Genomic DNA, 22,172 nt, shown 5'->3' with positions numbered 1-22,172 from the left:
TTCGATGTTGTTGTTATAGATTTAGCTACTCGGAACAAGTTCCAAAGTAGCACGGGCTATGGTGATCCCGTAGTGGACTTACCTGGCACAGGAGCGGTGATATCTATGAGAGAATTCGAGGTTGACCAAAGATATAAAGAAGAGGACCAGAGTCACCTCAGGTTCGCGCGCCTCATATTCCCCTCTGATTCACTTCTATTGTGCGTATGTCAGATTTCCCGCTGATTCAGGTGAAGTTTGCGTGCGTGATGGTGGAGTGCTTGTGTGTGTGTGGGGGGGGGGGGGTGGCGTAATGTGGGGGTGTGTGGGGAGGAGGGGTGTAAAGGGGGTGTGGGGGTGAAGCAGAGCACATCGGAAACTCACCTGGGTGACGCCAATTATCGCTGGCTGCTCTCTCTCTCACTGTATATATATGTCTATGATGTGTATATTATATACATATATATATATATACACACACACACACCATAGACACCACACGGCTAGAAAAGCGGTGTCATAACGCGGGACCAAAGAGCCAGAGCTCAACCCCCGCAAGCACAATTAGGTGAGTACACACACACACACACACACACACACACACACACACACACACACACACACACACACACACACACACACACACACACACACACACACACACACGCGCGCGCGGCTCTTTCCTACTTTGGTTAATAAGGCTATCATGTTAATTAAACTTTATGAAGCAATACTTTGGCTACATGTTTGTAGGCGCAGCTGTAGACGCTGTTGTGGGTGGTGGTGTTGTTTTGTTGTGGGTGTTGCAGGTGTTGTTGCGGGTGTTAGTGTAGGTATTATTGGAGTTGATGCAGGTATTGTTGTAAGTACTGTTGCTGCAGGAGGAACTGGAGGTCGGTGTCATAACTAGAGGGCGTATGGCCGGGGGTTCCCGGGGCGGGTCTATGGCTGAGTCACCTGTTGGAGTCACTGGGAGAGATCCCACGGTGGGAGGGGCAGGGGGTGTGAAGGAAGGGAGGGGAAAGGGTGAAAGAAGGAAGGAAGGGTAGAGGAAAGAAGGAAGGAAGGAAGGAAGGGTGAAAGTAAAGTTTGATGAAGCAACTGAACGCTTAGGAAACTGAGGAAAACATTACACTACACCTTTATGTGAAGTTACACCACCACAACCACTACCACAACCACCACCTTACCTCGTAGTTACCTTGCGATGATTTCCAGTATCAACATCCTCGCGGCCCGGTCTCTGACCATGCCTCCTGGTTGGTTCAGGTCTGGTCAACCAGACTGTTGGACACGGCTCCTCTCAGCCTGTTTAAGGGTTAACTTTGCTGCCAGAACCCACTCAATAAACCTCTAAATTATCGGGACCTCTTAAAATGTGTAAATTTGTATTCCCCGGGGAGCAGGTGGGAACGGAACTATCAGGAGAAAGCACCAAGTCATTACGACTATATAGCACTTGGAAGGGGTCAGGATAAGGATTTGGGATGGGACGGGGGAAAGGAATGGTGCCCAACCACTTGGACGTTCGGGGATTGAACGCCGACCTACATGAAGCGAGACCGTCGCTCTACCGTCCAGCCCAAGTGACTGGGTGAGATACATAATAATCTACACTTGGAAAGTGTTAAGAGCGACTGGTTCCAAATTCGCACACGAAAATAACTCCACGAGACATGGCAGGAAGTGCAAAATAGCCCCGCTGAAAAAGCAGAGATGCAATAGGTACGCTGAGAGAGAACTCTTGTCAACATAAAAGGGGCCAAGACTTTTCAACACTCTCCCCTGTGGACATATGGGGCCAACCAGGCTATGGTGATTCACATGCCTAAACTGCGAGCAGCTGCGTCTAACAACCTGGTTATCCAAACCACCAAGCAGAAGGCCTGGTCAGAAATCGGGCCGCGGGGATATTGATCCCCGGAACGTACACAAGATAAATACAAAGCAAGCCCCTGTTACACCCCCTCCCCCCACCAAATGATCCCCAACAGGGGAATATATTTAGAACAGTGAGAACAACCTCACCCCCTTCCTTCCTTCCTTTCCTCCCTCCCTCCCTCCCTCCCTCTCCCATTTCCTACCCGCCCCTTCCCCATCACTCAGGGGGCTCCACCCCCCACCCCCCCAACTCTGAAAAGCAATACTGTGTTTACCTTTATAAATAAAGTACACGGAGAGGCCAGAGTACCTTCGGAGCCTCAATGGCCGACCCGGTGTGCTACACAAGAGCCACAACTCCCGGCCAAACATTGACAAGGTACTCGCAGATACATTAATTACATTACATATGTATATACATGGTGAAATGTTGGATTAAAATAGCACATATGTAAGCAACTATTTTTGTGAGACATTTTATGCACGTGTGCTCTTTTGTACATTATTAATAGTTGACCACCCGTACAGTGTGTGTGTGTGTGTGTGTGTGTGTGTGTGTGTGTGTGTGTGTGTGTGTGTGTGTGTGTGTGTGTGTGTGTGTGTGTGTGTGTGTGTCTGTGTGTGTGTGTGTGTGTGTGTGTGTGTGTGTGTGTGTGTGTGTGTGTGTGTGTATGTGTGTATGTGTGTATGTGTGTATGTGTGTGTGTATGTGTGTGTGTGTGTATGTGTGTGTGTGTGTGTGTGTGTGTGTCTGTTTTACTAAACAAATGGTTGGCACTCTTAAACCAACTAATAATAACAATTGGCGTTATCAGTGATAGGAGAGAGAGAGAGAGAGAGAGAGAGAGAGAGAGAGAGAGAGAGAGAGAGAGAGAGAGAGAGAGAGAGAGAGAGAGAGAGAGAGAGAGAGAGAGAGAGAGAGAGAAAGAGAGAGGGGGGGAAGGGGGACCAGTATTATCACAATAAAGAAGCATGATCGAAGGGAGAGGAGAGAGATCCTCTCACCAAAACAGTAAGAGGAGCAGGAGGAGGAGGAGAGTCATTCACGGCTGACAAAGACCTGCCAAAGGACTCTCAACATGGCCAGAGGGCTGGAGACAGAGGTGCCTCACATCCACCATATTAATCTCATACTCTTAACACGTCAGTGCCACACTGGTGAGGAGTGCCACACCTGGGGGAGATGGAGCTGCCACACCTGGAGATGGGGCGCGCGCCACACCTAGAGATGAAGGCCTTAAACTACAGTACAGGTTATAAATTACTCGGCGTGACTTGACCAGCGAGAAACATGCGGTTACGCCCACACCCGCACGCTCGCTCTCTCTCTCCCATTCTCTCTCTCTCTCCCATTCTCTCTCTCTCACCCATTCTCTCTCTCAATCCTGATTGGCTCCTTTGTAGTGACTGCAATTCCGCCAAATTCACAAGCGATTGATGCTTGGCGCTGAGTGGCTCGTTGCTGTAGGTTGTCACAGGGATTGGCCCTTTTTGTCTATGTTCTGATTGGCTTCCTCTTCGCACCCGTTCGCCATACTGATTGGCTGTCTTTCTTTGTCCTTTTTTTATATGCTTACTGAAATTCGTACGCCCTAGATGAATCGACCAATCACCAACCAGAACTCCGTTATGCATTTCACCAATGAGGCTGAGAGTTTATGCTCATTTGTTTTTGAACGTTTGAGAGAGAAAATGGAAACACACACACACACACACACACACACACACACACACACACACACACACACACACACACACACACACACACACACACACACACACACACACACACCAAAGAGCCAGAGCTCAACCCCCGCAAACACAACTAGGTGAGTACAAGTTGCAGTTGATTGACAGTTGAGAGGCGGGCCGAAAGAGCAGAGCTCAACCCCCGCAAGAACAAATAGGTGAATACAAATAGGCGAATACACACGCGCGACGGATCCTGGCTTCCGCTGCTTAAAATACTTTGTTTTTAAGTCGCCAGTATCCGGACACCTGATATCAACACTGTCGCAGCCTCTACTGATACTCATTGCCCGTCACTCAGGACCCGTCACCCGCTACTTGTCCTCCTGTACCCCACCATCTCTGCCCTGTCACCCGTCACCGTTCCCTGGCATTCCTTCCTAACACCCGTCACCACCACCCTGTCCTCCTTGTGGTCTCTCTCACCCGTCACCACCACCACCTTGCATCTGTCAATACTCTGCCACAACTAGGCAATGTGATGTTATAGTGGCCAGAATACGCCTGGGATATAGACGTATCTGGCAGCTTTCTCAAAACCCAAATGTCGAGTACACAATGTGTCAACTTTGTGAAAGAGAAATCATGCACTCTCTTGAACATTATATTGTAGAATGTCCCATATTGACTGACTTTCGCCCTCCTGGGCTGAGGTATGCTGAACTCTGTAACTACTATATGAGTACTGGAACACTTGATGATATATTGGACTTGTACCCTAGATTAACCATGTAATGTAACTATATAACCTGAGCTTGTAAAAGCATCTTAATCACCTTCAGTGGTTAAGTTCTTAATTGCACACTAGTTTCTCTTGTCAGCTATCTCACCCTGTCAGAGTAAAAGAGACAAATATATGTGTATGTATGTGTATATATGTATGTGTGTGTGTGTATGTATGTATGTGTGTGCATGTATGTGTTTGTATGTATGTGTGTATGTATGTATGTGTATAAAGTATAAAACTGATCAGAATTGCATTTCACCATTATAAATTCACATTAATGCATTCATAAATCTATGTATTTACGTATGTAGCTGAGCCTAACATTTTAAAAGCACTACAATCACCTTCTGTGGTTGTTCAATAAATCTCTGAATTATATGTTTGACAAATCTTTCACCCTGTCCATGGAGGACAGAAGAAAATGTATATATGCTGGTTAGCATTGTAAATGTGTGGCCACGTCTGTGGTAGAAAATAATAATAATAATAACAAAAAACTTGAGAAGGTCCGCGAGAAGAAGGAACTCAACACGTTCCTGTGTCTCAAGTTCCCTGTATACACCTCTATTTTCCTGAGAACTCTTACTACATCTCTTTAGTATACACACTACACTCCCGACCTTACACCTGGAGTATTTTACACTATATTGTACCTCTCACTCTCCCCCAAGCCCCACACTCCAGATAAAACCCAAGATATTATCCATTTCAAATATATATGACGGGGGATGATGGGTGTATTCCCACCAGACATACCGCTGAGGTGCTCCAAGGAAGGTCAAGACTCTTAACAAGCAGTTTGAGGTGTTTCTCAAACCTTCCTTATAGTGGGCTGGTCCCTGGAGCTAAGGATTCGTGGGGTTTAACACTCAAATTCAATCATTTCCTCCTGATAATCTAAGACTACGTAAATAACTAAATTATATAAATTATATAAAAATATACATGTTGTGAGTTGTTCCACGTTTCATCGGGGTATTATGTATATCAAGATATACATTTATTACACAAGTTATTATTTAATATAGGTCGAATTTTACACAAATTTTTACACAAATTTTACACAGGCAGTACCGCGAAATAATCCGTCCATTTAGGTCGGATTATTCCTTAACACGAGGCTACGCAGTTTTGTTTCAAAATATTGAAAATCATAAATATTGAATGTATCAGTGTAAAATAAAACTGGTTTGACAAAAATTCGTATTAAGAAAATTCTGCTTCACGATCCTAAACTGCACGAGAGAGAGATATATATATTCCTGAGGGAGAGGAGAAGAAAGTGAAAGCAAGATGCGGGTGATTACTATAGGAGCCGAGAGTGAGACAGGGCGGGGGGGGGGGGGGGGCAGCACCTTCGTCATCTTCACTAACACTTATCTTAGTGAAACCTTAAGATAAACCTTACCATTCACACAGTCCCCTCGTGGGAAAAGTATCTTGGTGTGTGTGTGTGTGTGTTACATCCCTTCCCAACACGCCTACCACCACACACACACACACTCACACACACACACACTCACACACACACACCCACCCACCCTCCCCTCTCCCCACCCACTCTCCCCACCCACCAATCAATATCTCCACCTCCACACCCTTATCATCTTCAAGAAATCCGCACTCTGACCCCCCCACAGGAAGACGTCACCCAGAGGGAAGCAGAGAGCCTCTGACCCTACCCCCAGTCACCGGACACCACCACCACTACCACCTTCCCGCCCAATATACAAAATCCATCACCACGTTAAAAATTCCATCAACTCGCCTCTTCTCTCATCATGTTAAAGTTTGTCTGAACAACGACAACGCAAACCAGGATCGATAGCTTAGAGATTAGTTGTTGAAGACTAAGTGGGAATTCCGAGGCTCGCGGGGGAGGGGGGGGAGGAAGGGATAGTTAGATGGGGAAGGGTTAGGGGGGGTTAGGGGGGGTTAGGGGGGGGTTAGGGGGGGTTAGGGGGGGGTTGCATGATGACTAGACTGCGCCAAGCTTGAGGGGGGGGGGGAGGGGGGTGTGCAATATTGATACTGCGTCACGCAACACTCACCACACCTGCAGGTATGGGGGGGGGGGACACGCTACTTCTTTCCTAGAAGTTTACTTGGCAAAATATATATCACATATACATTAATATATATACATACATATAAATATATATATATACATACATACATACATACATACATACATACATACATACATACATACATACATACATACATACATACGCTCTTACAGGCAGCATTAGGGGTGAAAATTCCTGGCAGCATTTGCCATAATCTCTCCCCATGTTATCCAAACCTGCCTTTACTCACCACTCTTCCCCCCCCCCTAACCATTTCTCGGGATGTGCTCCACATTTCACAACACACAAACGCTCACATCCTTCCCCCCCCCCCCCCTCTCTCTCTCTCTCTCTCTCTGTCAATACCACATCTGACTCTCCCCAGAATGACTCTTACTTCACTCACAAGTGCTTTTACCTTGCGGACGACCCCCCGCACATCTTGGCCTCCGGTTCGAATCCCACATTGCTCGTGACTCGAGTTTAGAGAGCAGACGCAGAGTATACTGTACTCAGCGGGTCATGAGTCTATTCAGGTGGTGAGTGTGCTAGACTCAGCTCGAACACCAATTTGGACTTTATTCAGCTCACAACGAAATGCTGCTTCAGCGAAAACCCTGATGATTCTTATAATATACGAGAGTGGTGGTTTTAAAGGGAATTGTTTGGTTTTAAATGTCGTCCAGTAGAGTGTAGTCATCCCAGCCTAGGGAAATACAGTACTTCTCAGTACTATCAAGTCTAGTGAGCACAGTATCATTATAGCCTAGTGAGCACAGTAGTATCATTATAACCTAGTGAGCACAGTATCATCATTATAGCCTAGTGAGAACAAGTAGTATCATTATAACTATATAATAATCACATTATTATCAGTCCAGTCTAAACATGTTATCAGTACCGTAAACATTTATCACCTTCAACTGGAATCTTAATATATGTCTAAAGGCCAGCATCAGATCTCAGTCAAAATATAAAATAACATAAAATCCTAAACTTATGAGCAAATGTTAATGAAACCTAATAATGATCAAGCTGATAAACTCATCCCCAAACTAGACTTGCCAAATGAACAAATCCACAAGGGCCGTGACGAGGATTCGAACCTGCGTCCGGGAGCATCCCAGACACTGCCTTAATCGACTGAGACTTGCCAATTTGGCAACCAGGAGGAAGAAAATCAGATGCAAGAAACTAAATTTCCTCAAGATCCAAAGAACCAGAAATATAAGAATCTATTGCAAAAAAAAGGTGCAACAGAATGTCAATAGAGAACACAAAACCTGTAGCAACAACACCTATATACACAGATATACAACACTCGAATTCTGAATACTACAGACAATGTACTTGAGTGCTAGATACAACGGTAGAAAACCCGAGCACGAAATCAAATGTGTAAAGATCAAAAATTGGTTTCCAAGAACGATAGAGAAATTCCCGCTAAGACTTAGCAAGAAACGTTAGAGGCAACCGCTACAAATAGCGGTAATGAGTATACACATGACTGGGCCAGCTATAACACGTTGAGCAAGGCCGCCACACCCGCTAGGCCCCCCCACACACACCTGCTAGGCTCCCAGCCCCCCACACACCCGCTAGGCCCCCACACACACCTGCTAGGCTCCCAGCCCCCCACACACCCGCTAGGTCCCCCAGCCCCCCACACACCCGCTAGGTCCCCCAGCCCCCCACACACCCGCTAGGTCCCCCAGCCCCCCACACACCCGCTAGGTCCCCCAGCCCCCCACACACCCGCTAGGCTCCCAGCCCCCACACACCCGCTAGGCTCCCAGCCCCCACACACCCGCTACCAACTCTGACATTGTCTTCTAGTTTCAATATTTAAATTAGTCACAAAATGACCTCGTTTCTTGGAAGACTGTAATAATGCGAAGTGACTCGTCAGTTTGTACCTCGTGTAAATGACTTCTTTACTGTGTTCACTCCAAGCAAAGTAAACAATATGAATTTGGCCGTTTACTGCCTCAAGAAAATGCCTTCAGATTTTCACAAGATTTCACCAATTTTCTCCAAAGTTAAAGTATTATAAAAATATTTCTGAGGTCAAGAAGTTCGTGACCTTGCTGCTGCTTAGTGTGTGTGTGTGTGTGTGTGTGTGTGTGTGTGTGTGTGTGTGTGTGTGTGTGTGTGTGTGTGTGTGTGTGTGTGTGTGTGTGTGTGTGTGTCCCCGTTTCTTTATGTACGTTAAATCACTACTCACATTACAGTCATGTATATTTCAAACATAATAAAGGTGGAGCCGAGCTTTTTTTTCACACTCCACCCGTGTGCTGCTGCTACCACCCTCCATCATCCTAACTAGCCGGGTGTGGGGCTCGCCTCCACCCTAACTACCAGGGCACCCCCCCCCACCCCTCCACCTCCAATCACCCTTGTCGGAACCCAGTCATGGGATCCCAGAACCCCTGAATGGGGTTCTGGGATCCCAGTTCTACTCCCAGAACCCCTGAATGGGGTTCTACTGAATGGGGTTCTACTCCCAGAACCCCTGAATGGGGTTCTGGGAGTAGTTCTACTCCCCAAGTCCTGCCCGGGGTCCAGGCATCCACGTATGTTCCAGACTTGAACCCGGTTCTGGATTCTCCTACTCCCGAGGCCAAGCAAGATTCGATAGGACAGATTAGAGAAACGTGTTGTCCACATCTGTGATTCACCAACCAATCATTGCAGCGATCAGCCAGTCACTCCTGTCTTACATTCTCACGTTACACAACAATGTCGTTAAGTCCTAACGAGCCAATCTTAAATATATATGTAAACAGTCCGCCTCATGTAAGACTCCTTACACCAAAACATCTTCTCTGGCCCTCTTTAATACATAACTCCAGTGTCCTTAAGAAAAATTAACAACCTTAACAAAAGTTCTTAAAAAAATAAAAAAGGTCTTAAAAATGATAAGCTTCTTAAACATCAGAAATTAAAAGTTCCTAAAAAGCATGTATACAAAAGGATCGTTCAGTGAGACCCCAAGAGTCGTGGCCAACTCCGCAGTAACCTTCTCTCCGTCTTCGAAAAACTAAGGAATCAAAGATCTGTATAGCACTCTTGGGCTGGTCCTTGGGGTCGGGCTGGTCCTCGGGGCCGGGCTGGTCCTCGGGGTCGGGCTGGTCCTCGGGGTCGGGCTGGTCCTCGGGGCCGGGCTGGTCCTCGGGGCCGGGCTGGTCCTCGGGGCCGGGCCAGCCTCTCCCTTTGGCCCGTAAATCTCCGACAATTTGCTCATCAAAACGCGGTGCTCACAAGCAACCATGATCTCAAGCCTCTTAAATATTTCCAGCGTGATTATTTTACCACATAAGACTTCCATCATTATTGTTTTTTTTGCGCATCTTTTACCAAAATAAGGAAACACACACACACTGGGGGGCCTCGTGGGTGAGTGGACAGCGCTCTTGGAGTCGTAATTCTAAGGGGCCTGGGTTCGATCCCCGGCAGAGGCAAAAATAAATGGGCAGTTTCTTTCAAGCTAGTGGTCTGTTCACCTAGGTACCCGGGGAGTTAGACAGCTGCTACGGGCTGCTTCCAGGGTGTGTGTGTGTGTGTGTGTGTGTGTGTGTGTGTGTGTGTGTGTGTGTGTGTGTGTGTGTGTGTGTGTGTGTGTGTGTGTGTGTGTGTGTATTCATACATTTGTTCTTGCGGGGGTTGAGCTCTGCTCTTTCGACCCGCCTCTCAACTGTCAATCAATCAACTGTAACTACTAATTCCCCCCCCCACCCCCACACACACACGCACACGCACGCACGCACACACACACAATGTGGTTCATACGCATAATATCGTAACTAAAAACAACGTTAAAAACTTTCATCATTAATTTGTTGACATTTAAAATACTCTGAAGATCATAGGTTGGCGTGGGTGCCAAATTGAGTCAATAAATAACAAATTAAGCAAAAACATTTGCGAATTCTGGTAAACTTAACAACAATGTATCAAGAGTAGAGAATCACATACAAATGTCCAACATTTTGACGGAGAAAAGTGAATTGGCGTCAACCACCGCCAGAGGTGAGCCTTGAGACTCCATAGTAAGATCCTTCTAGCTAATCTGCGACCCTTCAACCCAGGCTGACAACGTGTAATGTATTGTTGTTTCTAAACGAGCGTTACTGGCCGTTGTTTGACGATACTGAACGTGGGAGGAATCCATTAATCATCTTTCACGTGGGAGGAGCAATAACTCTGGCCATGGAAGCGTGGTAAACTTAGCCCCCATGTGATAATTTAGCTTACGCCAGCTTGCCTAAGACAACGTCTGCTTGGGTTACACTATTTTGCCTGTGCAGGTTGAGTTTAGTTCAAGACAGCTTGGGTTACATTATCTAGACAAGGTCACCCGACACCTATTCACTCAGATGAATTAATTTGCAGCTAATGAATAGAAAGTTTCAGCTGACTGTCATTAAAATGAGTCATTGTACCGGTACATTGTACGTTCATAACATATCAAGTAAACACAATTAACAGCAGCCTCCTTTAGAACCTGCTCAAGTTATCAAAGTGCATATTATCAGAAATCCAAGCTAACTCAATACAACTTCATACCGGTAAGTCTAATTATAGTCTTTACATCAAGCCTTTTTTAACTCGCGGCCCAATATGTATATTTTTACGTCTAACCTGATTTCTGATATATTGACTCTTCCCCCCCCCCCCCCAACCCGTAGCCTCGCCCGACATTCCTCCTCCCAGCGACAAACAAGCAGGATAATATATGCCCTGGTGACGCAAGAGTATGCTGCAGTATGCTGCGGGACAAGGGACGAGGCTGTATATCCATCACAGTGTCGTTCACATGAACTATTAGCCTCGTGTCGTCTATGGTGGGGTTGGGGGATTGAGTTCCTGGTCACGTGACGTACACATTAGCCTGCTTCTGGCAGGCAGGCGGCCTGCCAGCTCCGTCATTATTACACGGGGAAAAATGACAGCGGTGACTATTTATTATTCTCTCTGGTTGTAATTTAAATGACAACTTTATTTGCCAACCAAATATACACAGCTTAAAAATATAAATATTAAACAGTGTTACTCGCTGGTGCAATACACTACCTCATCTCTTCATATCTTGCCACTTTACTTTTAAACCTTTATTATTTATTATTATTATGAGAAATTATTATTATTATTATTATGAGAAATACACTAGCAAGGAATGAAGATAACATCTATATGTGTGTTCGCTCACACATGGACTTTGCGTCAAACTTTAACAAAAGGTCATGATTTATGTATTAAACAATCTATCCTCCTGTTTAGATGGTATTTTGAGTAACTATGTGGGCCATAGTACATATATTGACGTAGTGAGTAATTAGAAAGTAGAATTTGGTACTATCCACTTAGAGAGTCTGGAAAAAAATGATGCTAACAACCAAAATGTCCCTAGGCCTAGAATAACACACATTTGTATTGTATTAGGCTTCAAATAGCGTGTATTAGGCTTGGGTTAACTTTTATTAGCAACAAATACAAAACCCTTTGCGGGTTGTCCAAATTCAATAGTACCAAATGCTAGTTTCGTAATTGTGCAGTACGATATCAAGACATGTACGGTGTTGGACGGTGTTATCGTAAGTGCTCTCTAAACAGTAGGATGAGCTGACTAAACAAGACCATAGTACTACATATAATGTACATATACTGTTGGGGGTTTGCTTCCACAGCTTGTGTTGTGTATGCGAGCTGTGCCTGACGAATGTGTGCCAAGGCTGGCGTCCCCAAGAGGAGAGACGTCAACTGCACTTATCATTACCAAGTACATAAACCCAAGAATAGTGGCGGTTAAGTCCTCATTACCGGCCCTCTCCCTTAACAAAATAAACCTGGCTGTGCTGTATCAACTGATCACCTGGTGGTAAATGTCACATGGTAACGTCTCCCACAATTATCACTTTCCTCTTCAATACCTGGACATGGAATTGGTAGATTGTATACATCTTTGTCATTAAACATTGACGAATTTCCTGCGTGCAGCCTAGTTACCCTAATGTTGGGAGGGTATTCTCTATTCTATTCTCAGACGCAGAAAATCTTGATGCCTATTCCGTGGTCGGGGACATGACCCCTGTCTGCCTGATCTAGGTCCTCTTAGTCAACGACTTACTTTCCCCCAGGATGCAAGCTACCATTAGGCCACGTAGTGAGCGCAGGCAACCTGCAGGTGTACCACACCTTGTGATCCTGGGCGGTGGTGTGTCGCTAGTCCTACTGGCTGCTAGTGTTTTCACACACACTCACACTCACACTCACACACACACACACACACACACACACACACACACACACACACACACACACACACACACACACACACACACCTGGAATCTGCCTGATCTGCCCCTTGAGCTAGCAGAACAGACATCCCTTCAGGAACGACTCTACGAAATAATAACGGTACCAGACGGAGTTAGGAAACATCTACAGGAACTCGACGTGACAAAAGCTGGATTCCCAAACGAGATATTACACATTATACCATGATAGGCATTGGAAGGGACTTCCTAGTCCCTTGTAATACAATTAACTCCTCTCTGGTAAGGGGAGAACTTCGAGATTATCTGGAAAATAACTAACGTGCTGCTGCCATTATGCAAGAAAGGTGTAGACAAAACCCGCTGAACTACAGACTTAACGTCACTAATACTATAGGATCCAAAATCCTATACTGAAGCTGTGATGTCTAAGGTAAATGTCTGTTCCACTGGCTAATAACACCTATACCTTGAGGTTACCTTGAGGTGCTTTTGGGGCTTAGCGTTCCCCGCGGCCCGGTCGTCGACCAGGCCTCCTGGTTGACGACCAGGATCTATATATATCAACACCACTGTCTAAGTTAGAGCGCGTTTAGCTTAGGATGTGGATTCCCCCTTTGATAGTTCCCTTCTCGGCCAGCCCAACCATTTGGGCTGGACGGTAGAGCGCCGGTCTTGCTTCATGCAGATCAGCGTTCAATCCCCGGCCATCCAAGTGGTTGATGAGCACCATTCCTTCCCCCCGTCCCATCCCAAATCATTATCCTGACCTCCTTCCGTGTCACATAGCTCTCACGACGTCGGCTAATGACTATTCATTCTCTAGCATAATTATAATCCCCCTCACCCCCACACACTAAAACAATTTATGAACTGGGGTTTAAATCTAGATAAAGATAAAATCCTTTTATAGTAATTATCAAAGAGAGCATATTTTTAGTCACCTCCAACTCATGACCCGGAACTGCCCTCAGTCTCGGACAGGTAATTATTGCCCGAAATGATCCAATAGGCAGTTTGACACCAGGTGAAGGGTGGAGGCAGCATGCAGACCTCATGCTGACGCAGGTTCGAATCCTCGTCACGGCCTTTGTGGATTTGTTCATTTGATGCATCACGTTAGTGTGATCTCTGTGTGTGATGCAGATCTCAATCTTTGTGCCACATTTCTTATCACCACTTAACCCTCAAGCGTTGAGTGTCCCAGTCAGTCACTCCTGTGGTATTCAATGATGGGTACTGTAGTGTACATAGAGCTCAATGGTAGAGCATCGTCTGTAAACTTGCGTTACAGCAGGAGCCGCGTAGAGCGCCACACTAGTGCCCAACCTGGTCGTAGGTCTATGCTGGTGACAGTCACCACGTCCCAGTGGCTCTATACAGAGTCACCACGCCCAGTGGCTCTATACAGAGTCACCACGCCCCAGTGGCTCTATACAGTCACCACGCCTTAGTAGCTCCGGCAAACACACTCCCAAGGATTTCAATTTGCGTTTTCCGAGAGAATAACTCACATCTTCATCATCTGGAAGGCTGCCCACGATGTCTTTGTGTTAAAATGAAAAGTCTTTCTTTTTCTCTCTGAGCAGCTTGTCCATATCTTCACACCTGGGTGGTGTACCGGCCATGTTACACGCTTGATGTACCGCGTAGAGCCAGGTACCTAGAGGGTACCACTGTACGGTGCATTCCGCCTCACTGAAGTGTAAGCTGGCGCTTACATTCTTCACGGTTCACTGACAATATGAATTTGTCTTTCTTCCTCCTTCCCCCCCCCCCCTCCTGCAGGTGTGCCATTGTGTAAGTGCAACAGTGTACGTGCCTGATTCAGCAGGTGTGTTGATACTACCGGGTACGTACCTGGGCTTCCGCTAGACGTACCTGGGCGTCCGCTAGACGTACCTGGGCGTCCGCTAGACGTACCTGGGCGTCCGATAGACGTACCTGGGCTTCCGCTAGACGTACCTGGGCGTCCGATAGACGTACCTGGGCTTCCGCTAGACGTACCTGGGCGTCCGATAGACGTACCTGGGCTTCCGCTAGACGTACCTGGGCGTCCGATAGACGTACCAAACACGTGCCTGCCTCGACCACTAGGTACCACCTGACATACGACCACACCCACGACCATATATATATATACGCGCGGTGAACGACCAGTCACAGCTTGGGCTGGTCACTTCCTGAGGGCCACCTGCACCAGCTGCTGCCCCTGTCCCCATCTGCACTAGCCAGGGTTCGAACCCTTACAGACCAGTCACAGACCAAGCCTACTCGCCCAGAACACAGACCAGGCGGGTGGGGGGGGAGGAGGAGTCATCAAGTAGTTACGAAAGTGCTTTACGTCTTGTGGCCTCCCTGGCGGTTACGTGGTTGTTGTTGTTGTTGTTGTTGAAGATTCGTTACCTGGAACATCAAGTTCCAAGTAGCACGGGCTATGGTGAACCCGTAAGGTTACGTGGTGATTCAACGAACTGTTAACGAACGACAGTTTTTCTTCGAACCTCGCACAACACCCAGACCAACAGACTGTCACAGTTCGCATGAAACTTGGCTTGATTGATTGATAAAGATTAAGCCACCCAAAAGTTGGCACGGGCATGAATACCCCGTAAGTGGTCAACCCGTTCTCGCACTTTCGTACAGTCAATATTGACTTATTAAATAAGTGCATATGTGACATACTAATTTGTTGTGAATATTTTAGTTTACCTTTTAAAGCTTCATAGAAAACACCGACCTTACCTAACCTTCTTAGTATGTTAAGATAAGCATCATATTGCTTCTTAATTACAATTATTACTTAACCTATTATAGGTATAGGTTAAGTAATAATTGTTTTTTCGGGACATTATAGTTTCCGTTCAATACAAACGTTTCTAGTGAATAACTAAATCATTACGGGCTATTCATGCCCGCTGCCACCTCTTGGGTGGCTTCATCTTCATCAATCAACTAAACCATTTCATAAAAGAATAAGATCTTGGGAGGAGGTTAAGGGGTGGATGGGGCAGCCAGCCCCCCCCCCCCCCCTCCAGACACCCACCACTACACCAGATCAAAGATTGTCTCAAACTCATAAAATATTCAGCTTTAAGTACATAACCTATTAGTTGACTCTTGGAGGTTCACAATGGAATCTTAGCTAACTTTCGTAAGTTATATGACTGAATTAAATCTCCTCGATCGAATGAGTTATTAAGCCTTTTCGTCAATAGATAAGATGTATTCTAATTTCGTCCTGCAATCAGGTTAATGAACCTTAATCTCTTCGCAGATTACACGGCTTAAATACAAATCTTGCTGTAATCTGGTGAATCAGTTTCCTCCGAGATCAATGGAATAAATTAAATAATGTTTATATATCATAGTCTCTTAACTTGGCCAGCTAGTCCACGGTGAATATATGAATTTATCCCATGGCGATCACAAAGGTGGATGTCAACGCCTGAGTTCCCAGTGTATCAAACCCAGCCGGCTCCTATATACCCAGCCGGCTCCTATATACCCAGCCGGCTCCTATATACCCAGCCGGCTCATACACTATCACCTATCTTATCATTCCGGTTAATTTAGCCCAGCCCCCAACGTTCACGCCTGATACATTAGCTTGGCTCCTTTGGTAACATGTGATAAGCTTTCCAAGCCTTCTCGTACATAACAGGTGTTTGTAGCTTACCGCTCTCACCACAAGCTATAGTAGACTGAACCTGTCGGTAGATGGGTGGACTTGGTCTGATACAGGGTCAGTTATTGGGCGGGAGAGTTTGCCACTGTGAGGACCATCTGTTGGCAGCAGGGTGTGGGTCTTGACATGTGGGTGTTGTCTCGTGGGCGTGTGTGGGTATGTGGGTGTTGCCTCGTGGGCGTGTGTGGGTATGTGGGTGTTGCCTCGTGGGCGTGTGTGGGTATGTGGGTGTTGCCTCGTGGGCGTGTGTGGGTATGTGGGTGTTGCCTCGTGGGCGTGTGTGGGTATGTGGGTGTTGCCTCGTGGGCGTGTGTGGGTATGTGGGTGTTGCCTCGTGGGCGTGTGTGGGTATGTGGGTGTTGCCTCGTGGGCGTGTGTGGGTATGTGGGTGTTGCCTCGTGGGCGTGTGTGGGTATGTGGGTGTTGCCTCATGGGCGTGTGTGGGTATGTGGGTGTTGCCTCATGGGCGTGTGTGGGTATGTGGGTGTTGCCTCGTGGGCGTGTGTGGGTATGTGGGTGTTGCCTCATGGGCGTGTGTGGGTATGTGGGTGTTGCCTCATGGGCGTGTGTGGGTATGTGGGTGTTGCCTCATGGGCGTGTGTGGGTATGTGGGTGTTGCCTCATGGGCGTGTGGGGGTATGTGGGTGTTGCCTCATGGGCGTGTGTGGGCGTCTCAGCCAGAGAGATTATACCAACAAGGACAGAATCTCGTACGCCCACTACCCTTGGGCATTCCTTGACGGCATCACGCCCCGATCATTTGTATGAAATTATTGAATTCCCCAAAGAAACGTGTCCGACAAGTTTTCAACAGCTGAACGGTAATTTGGCAGGCCAATAACCTCGCAAAAAAACAGCTATGAAATACCAAGACTAAATCTAAGCATTTGCTGACCTTGAAGAGTCCAATGAAGCGCGGGTTGAGCTCCGCCACCAGCTGTGTGAGGTGTGTGTGTGTGTGTGTGTGTGTGTGTGTGTGTGTGTGTGTGTGTGTGTGTGTGTGTGTGTGTGTGTGTGTGTGTGTGTGTGTGTGTGTGTGTACACACTCACAGCTCAGGCTTCAACAAGCCGTGCCGCCCGCCATACATTCCGTGCTAATATTACCAGGAAATGCCTGTAGCACCGTTCCAGGGTGATTTTCCGCCTCCTCCTCCCTCCCTCCCTCTCTCCAGCTCTTGCTGCATCTCTGCCTCTCAATACGTTACAAATGCATTGTATTAAGTAAAGACGCACACATATCCATGTTTTCCATGCTCAGGACTCTTTATTAGTTAGGACAGTTGTTTGGATTAATATGTTTCTCGTAAGGCTAAAAAAAGGTTGGATTTTTTACGAAGTGGCATATGAAAATAACGGGTTACTTACACACTCTTAAAGATTTATGTGGGCCAAGCATTAGAGTCGATTTAATGAGGGTTTTAATGTCTCATATTGACCATGCAAGAAAATTAAGAGTACAATAATTATGAGACTTTCTGATTACATTGTTTGTGTGAGGATAGGCAGGCAGGAAGGTCACTCAGTAGATAATATACTGAAGTTCTTGCGAGGCAGGATCATGTATAACATTTGGGGGTTACGGCTCATGCTCTGATATATGATATATGGAAAATTGGTTTACTGAGAATTATATAAACTATATAAATGTGGAATTTATATAAGAAAAATTACACACACAAAATTATATATATATATATTATATATAATATATATATGTAATATATACATATATATTTATATATATCTGTTACATGTAACACTTCTCCCCCCCCCCTACACCCCATCTCACACACGTGTCCTATACCCTCTACATTTCAATCCCATAACACTTTAATGCGACAACTAAAAAAAAAAAACATACCTCAAGCACTTTGGTTTACCACATTCTCAGCCATACAAGAAGTAGAGGCGAAAGAGGAATATTATTTACATGGCAGACAAGCTTATAAACCCAGAAAACTGGGAAGTATATTTACTACTGGGTCGCCCAAGGTGTCAAAGAGAACAGGTGTCGCCTGCCCTGTACCACGGGAGATGTGAAGGAGAGGGCTGGTGCTGGCCCAGCAAGTCAGACAGCAACAGATGCCCGAGTCTGGCAGGGACACTAGCATGCAGGTGTGGGCACAGCGTGGGCAGGAACTAGCGTGGGCCCCTGGTAAGTCTCGGGCTACACCCTCCACCTCTACACCTTTCTATCTGCCCAAATCCAGCTCTCATAAATCTTGTTTTGATTTATTATATCTCGTCTCGGTAACTTGACACTATACTGGTTTAATAAAAGTGTAGTAATTCGGTTTTATTGAAAGTGTCAGACCAATGTAGCTTGACTCCAGAGGTGCCCCCTGGCCTGGCAAATCACGTGTTGCCTTCTATTATAACCTTTTATGTTTGATATTTGGCTACAATTTCGCCCGTGTCATTCCAAGCTGTTAATCACTTGGTTCCGCTGAACGCTTCGTCTATCTTCGATTCACGAAACAGTTACGCAAGTACTTACGAACGTGTACATCTTTCCTCAAGCTTTGGCGGCTTTGGTTACATTTATTAAACAGTTTACAAGCATGAAAATTTGCCAATGAACTGTTATCATTGTTATAAATAGCCTCCTGGTGCTTCCGAGTTCATTAACTGTTTAATAATTGTAAACAAAGCCGCCAAAGATTGAAAAAAAGATGTACAGGTTCGTAAGTGCTTGCGTAACTGCTTCGTGAATCTGGCCCCCAGGTCAGCTGGTGTGGCAACACTGCTCCACATGTAAACTATCAGCATCAGCTTGCTGACGCTACGTATACTGTTGGGCTACCAACACACCAACACATCGGCTTGAGGAAGCTGCTCTGATTACTCGACATGCAATTAATCAACACATCAGCCTAATTTAACTCTTACCGTATCAACCAAATGACCACTGACCACAAACATATATATATATATATACGCACAATTCATAAACATTGATTTTCTTCTACGTTCAAATTTAATTCTTAAATAGGTTGATAAAGATTAAGTTTTCTCAAGTTTAATTCGTTGAATATTGGCTCCCAGAAGCAGGGGTTGAAAGTCTCAGCCTCCGTAGCCTGGCTTTTCCCTGAAGCGACTTGGCCAGTGAGTGTGGCAACACACGCCGCGCTACACAAGGACTGGCTAACTCAAACACCATTAACTCCCATTAAATAAACATATTAAACAAAATTAGAGTAAAAAAATGAAGAATTATGAAGCTAAAAATGCCGCTGTACCGGAAAAAACAAATCCCCGCGGGGTCTCCACGGTCACAAGGGCGTACCCGTCTCACCAGTCGCTAGCCATATGGGTTAATTTCGTCAGCCTATTGGTAATGTTTGCTAGGAAAGAGGCCACTCCAGACCGGTAACCAGAGCCCAACTCCATAGTCTCCCGAGACTGATAGATACCTACTATCTATCTATCTATTGGTAATGGTGTCAATGTCATTTTGCAGATGCTTAGTATTCCATTCCTGGCCCATTAGGTTTCACCAACTCAGCCCTCCCCAACAGCTTGTTAGTCGCTGGGCTGATGCCCAGCTGTCAGGACTCAGTATCTGGGACATGACAGCTGTTTTTGCCTATTTCGAGGGGCTCATTAATTATCCAACATATTGACATGTGTTGGGATCCAGCATAACTGAATAGGCTACCGCTTCTTTTTTACCAGTATCAGCAGTTCCAGAATTTATAGAATCAAAGGATGTAATGTTTTGTTGTTTTCGAAGGCCCTGAGAATATTTCTGAAATTAGTGAACACTGAAAATATGAAATGTCTCAATGTACAATTCGACTTTAATGGTTGGGTGAATGAGAGAGAATTCCAGACAGAAGCTGTAGCCTGACGCTCTTATGCGTGTCGGAGCTGCAACACATCACCATACATGACAAGAGAACCTCATATGGCATCGTCAGCCACATATATAGAACACAATTCGCTAACAATCTCCTTGAGGAACACATAATTGATTGTACGTCACGCAAGACCAAACTGAGAAGTCACACGATAGGCCTAATGACTTTCACACAACCCTGATCCTGTACATGTTCCCTTTTATTACCGTTATTTCTCATAGTTTTCAATATGAACTTATAGATACTCTTGGTGGCTACGATGTTTAGACAAGAGCCCTGTCGTAGCTCAGTCGATTAAGGCAGTGTCTGGGATGCTCCCGGATGCAGGTTCGAATCCTCGTCACGGCCCTTGTGGATTTGTTCATGTTTAGACAAATCCCCGGGACGCGTGCGCAAGAAAACTTCAGAGTTAACATGGACTTACTTGTTCTGCAATCCTCCGCACAAAGACATCAGGTAAAGCAACTCACCTGCAAAGAAAACCGGAATTAAATAAATATTAAAAAAATCGCGACATCCAATATTTAACCAGAATGACTTAGTTACAATACTGTATATGCAAAAACTTAGAAAATACTGCACTGCATCGTTAGTCAAACACAGTTGAAAAAAAAGGTGTTCAAACGACGTAATGAACTTCAGGGATTGTTGCTATTACAACACCTCCGTGAAATACAATCACAAACAAATGTAAGAGGACTAAAAAGTGAAATTCGCACATGTTAAGTGGAAGAGTGGGCGCACGGAGGCGTGACCAACCGCATCACGCCCCAACACTTCACTATAACAGTACCGGAGCCCTGGAAGTACCTTTTTACGGGCTCACCATAGCCCGTGCTACATGGACACTTCGTCCTGAGTAGCTAAATCTTTAACAACAACAACATGGAAGTACTTCACTATAAGAGTACCGGAGCCCTGGAAGTACTTCACTATAACAGTACCGGAGCCCTGGAAGTACCTCGCTATAACAGTACCGGAGCCCTGGAAGTACCTCGCTATAACAGTACCGGAGCCCTGGAAGTACCTCGCTATAACAGTACCGGAGCCCTGGAAGTACCTCGCTATAACAGTACCGGAGCCCTGGAAGTACCTCGCTATAACAGTACCGGAGCCCTGGAAGTACCTCGCTATAACAGTACCGGAGCCCTGGAAGTATGTGCGTGGGGTCGTGGGGGTCTAAACCAAAGACAGACCGGTTACATACATCTTAATTATGCAAGACACGCGCCTGCTTATTCGCGCGCACGCAAGCACAAACAAGAAAAGGTCTAAGCCACGCAACAAAGCTCATTCTTTTGCTTAAGCGGACCGAGCTATAAGGAACTGAGAAAACTGGACGTCGCCGCGTAGTAAAGAAGGAATGTGAGACATGATAATGACATACTCGAGCCTAAGAGAAATTGACAGTACACAGAAGCAAATTTCAGAGCTGGAAGGATTAAAACCACGGAACATTGTTCAGTGTAAGTGTTGAAAATCAATTAAGATGACAAATTTGTATTTGTTCACACAATTCCCAGTTCGGCATGTAAATATGATAAAATAAAGGAGAGAAACATTGCACTCAATTACTGATATAGTCTGCTCTCTAAATCGTTCACATCGTCACTAAAAAATTTCGAAATTGCCCGAACCTAACTTACCCGAGGACCAACGAACAGAGAACAAGACAAAGTTTATTTTGCGAGAGATTCATGCCAATACACTAGTCTTTGTAACGGGTCCCTGAGCTTGGAGAACTTAAGTTATTCGGAAAGTATCTTCAACATATCTTTTGTACACAATAGGCTTAAATTCTATAAGACAATCATCAAGTCAAATTTCCTCATATGATAAAATGCATTAGGCTAGAGAAGGGGCCAAGAGTGAACCCATGGCCACTCCAATTAGTTATACAAAGAGACAATCTTAAACTGGTAAATATAGAAGTTTCCTCAGTTT

The 22,172-nt window shown here is 45.6% G+C and overlaps 1 protein-coding gene across 1 annotated transcript in view; it reads right to left on the bottom strand.

Moving 5' to 3' along the window:
• The window catches only part of LOC123763661 (GAS2-like protein pickled eggs), a 38,535-nt gene extending 16,849 nt beyond the window's left edge, over positions 1-21,686 (bottom strand). Inside the window, 3 exon segments of the mRNA XM_045750929.2 lie at positions 20,027-20,116; positions 21,114-21,407; positions 21,642-21,686. Of these exon segments, the coding sequence (XP_045606885.2) occupies positions 20,027-20,116; positions 21,114-21,407; positions 21,642-21,686 (429 nt within the window).
• Positions 21,687-22,172: the final 486 nt, after the last annotated feature.

This window comes from Procambarus clarkii, chromosome 52 (genome assembly GCF_040958095.1).
Source record: "Procambarus clarkii isolate CNS0578487 chromosome 52, FALCON_Pclarkii_2.0, whole genome shotgun sequence".
Classification (NCBI taxonomy): domain Eukaryota; kingdom Metazoa; phylum Arthropoda; class Malacostraca; order Decapoda; family Cambaridae; genus Procambarus; species Procambarus clarkii.
The sequence above is the reverse complement of the archived record's forward strand: the minus strand, read 5'-3'. Positions and strand labels throughout refer to the sequence as shown.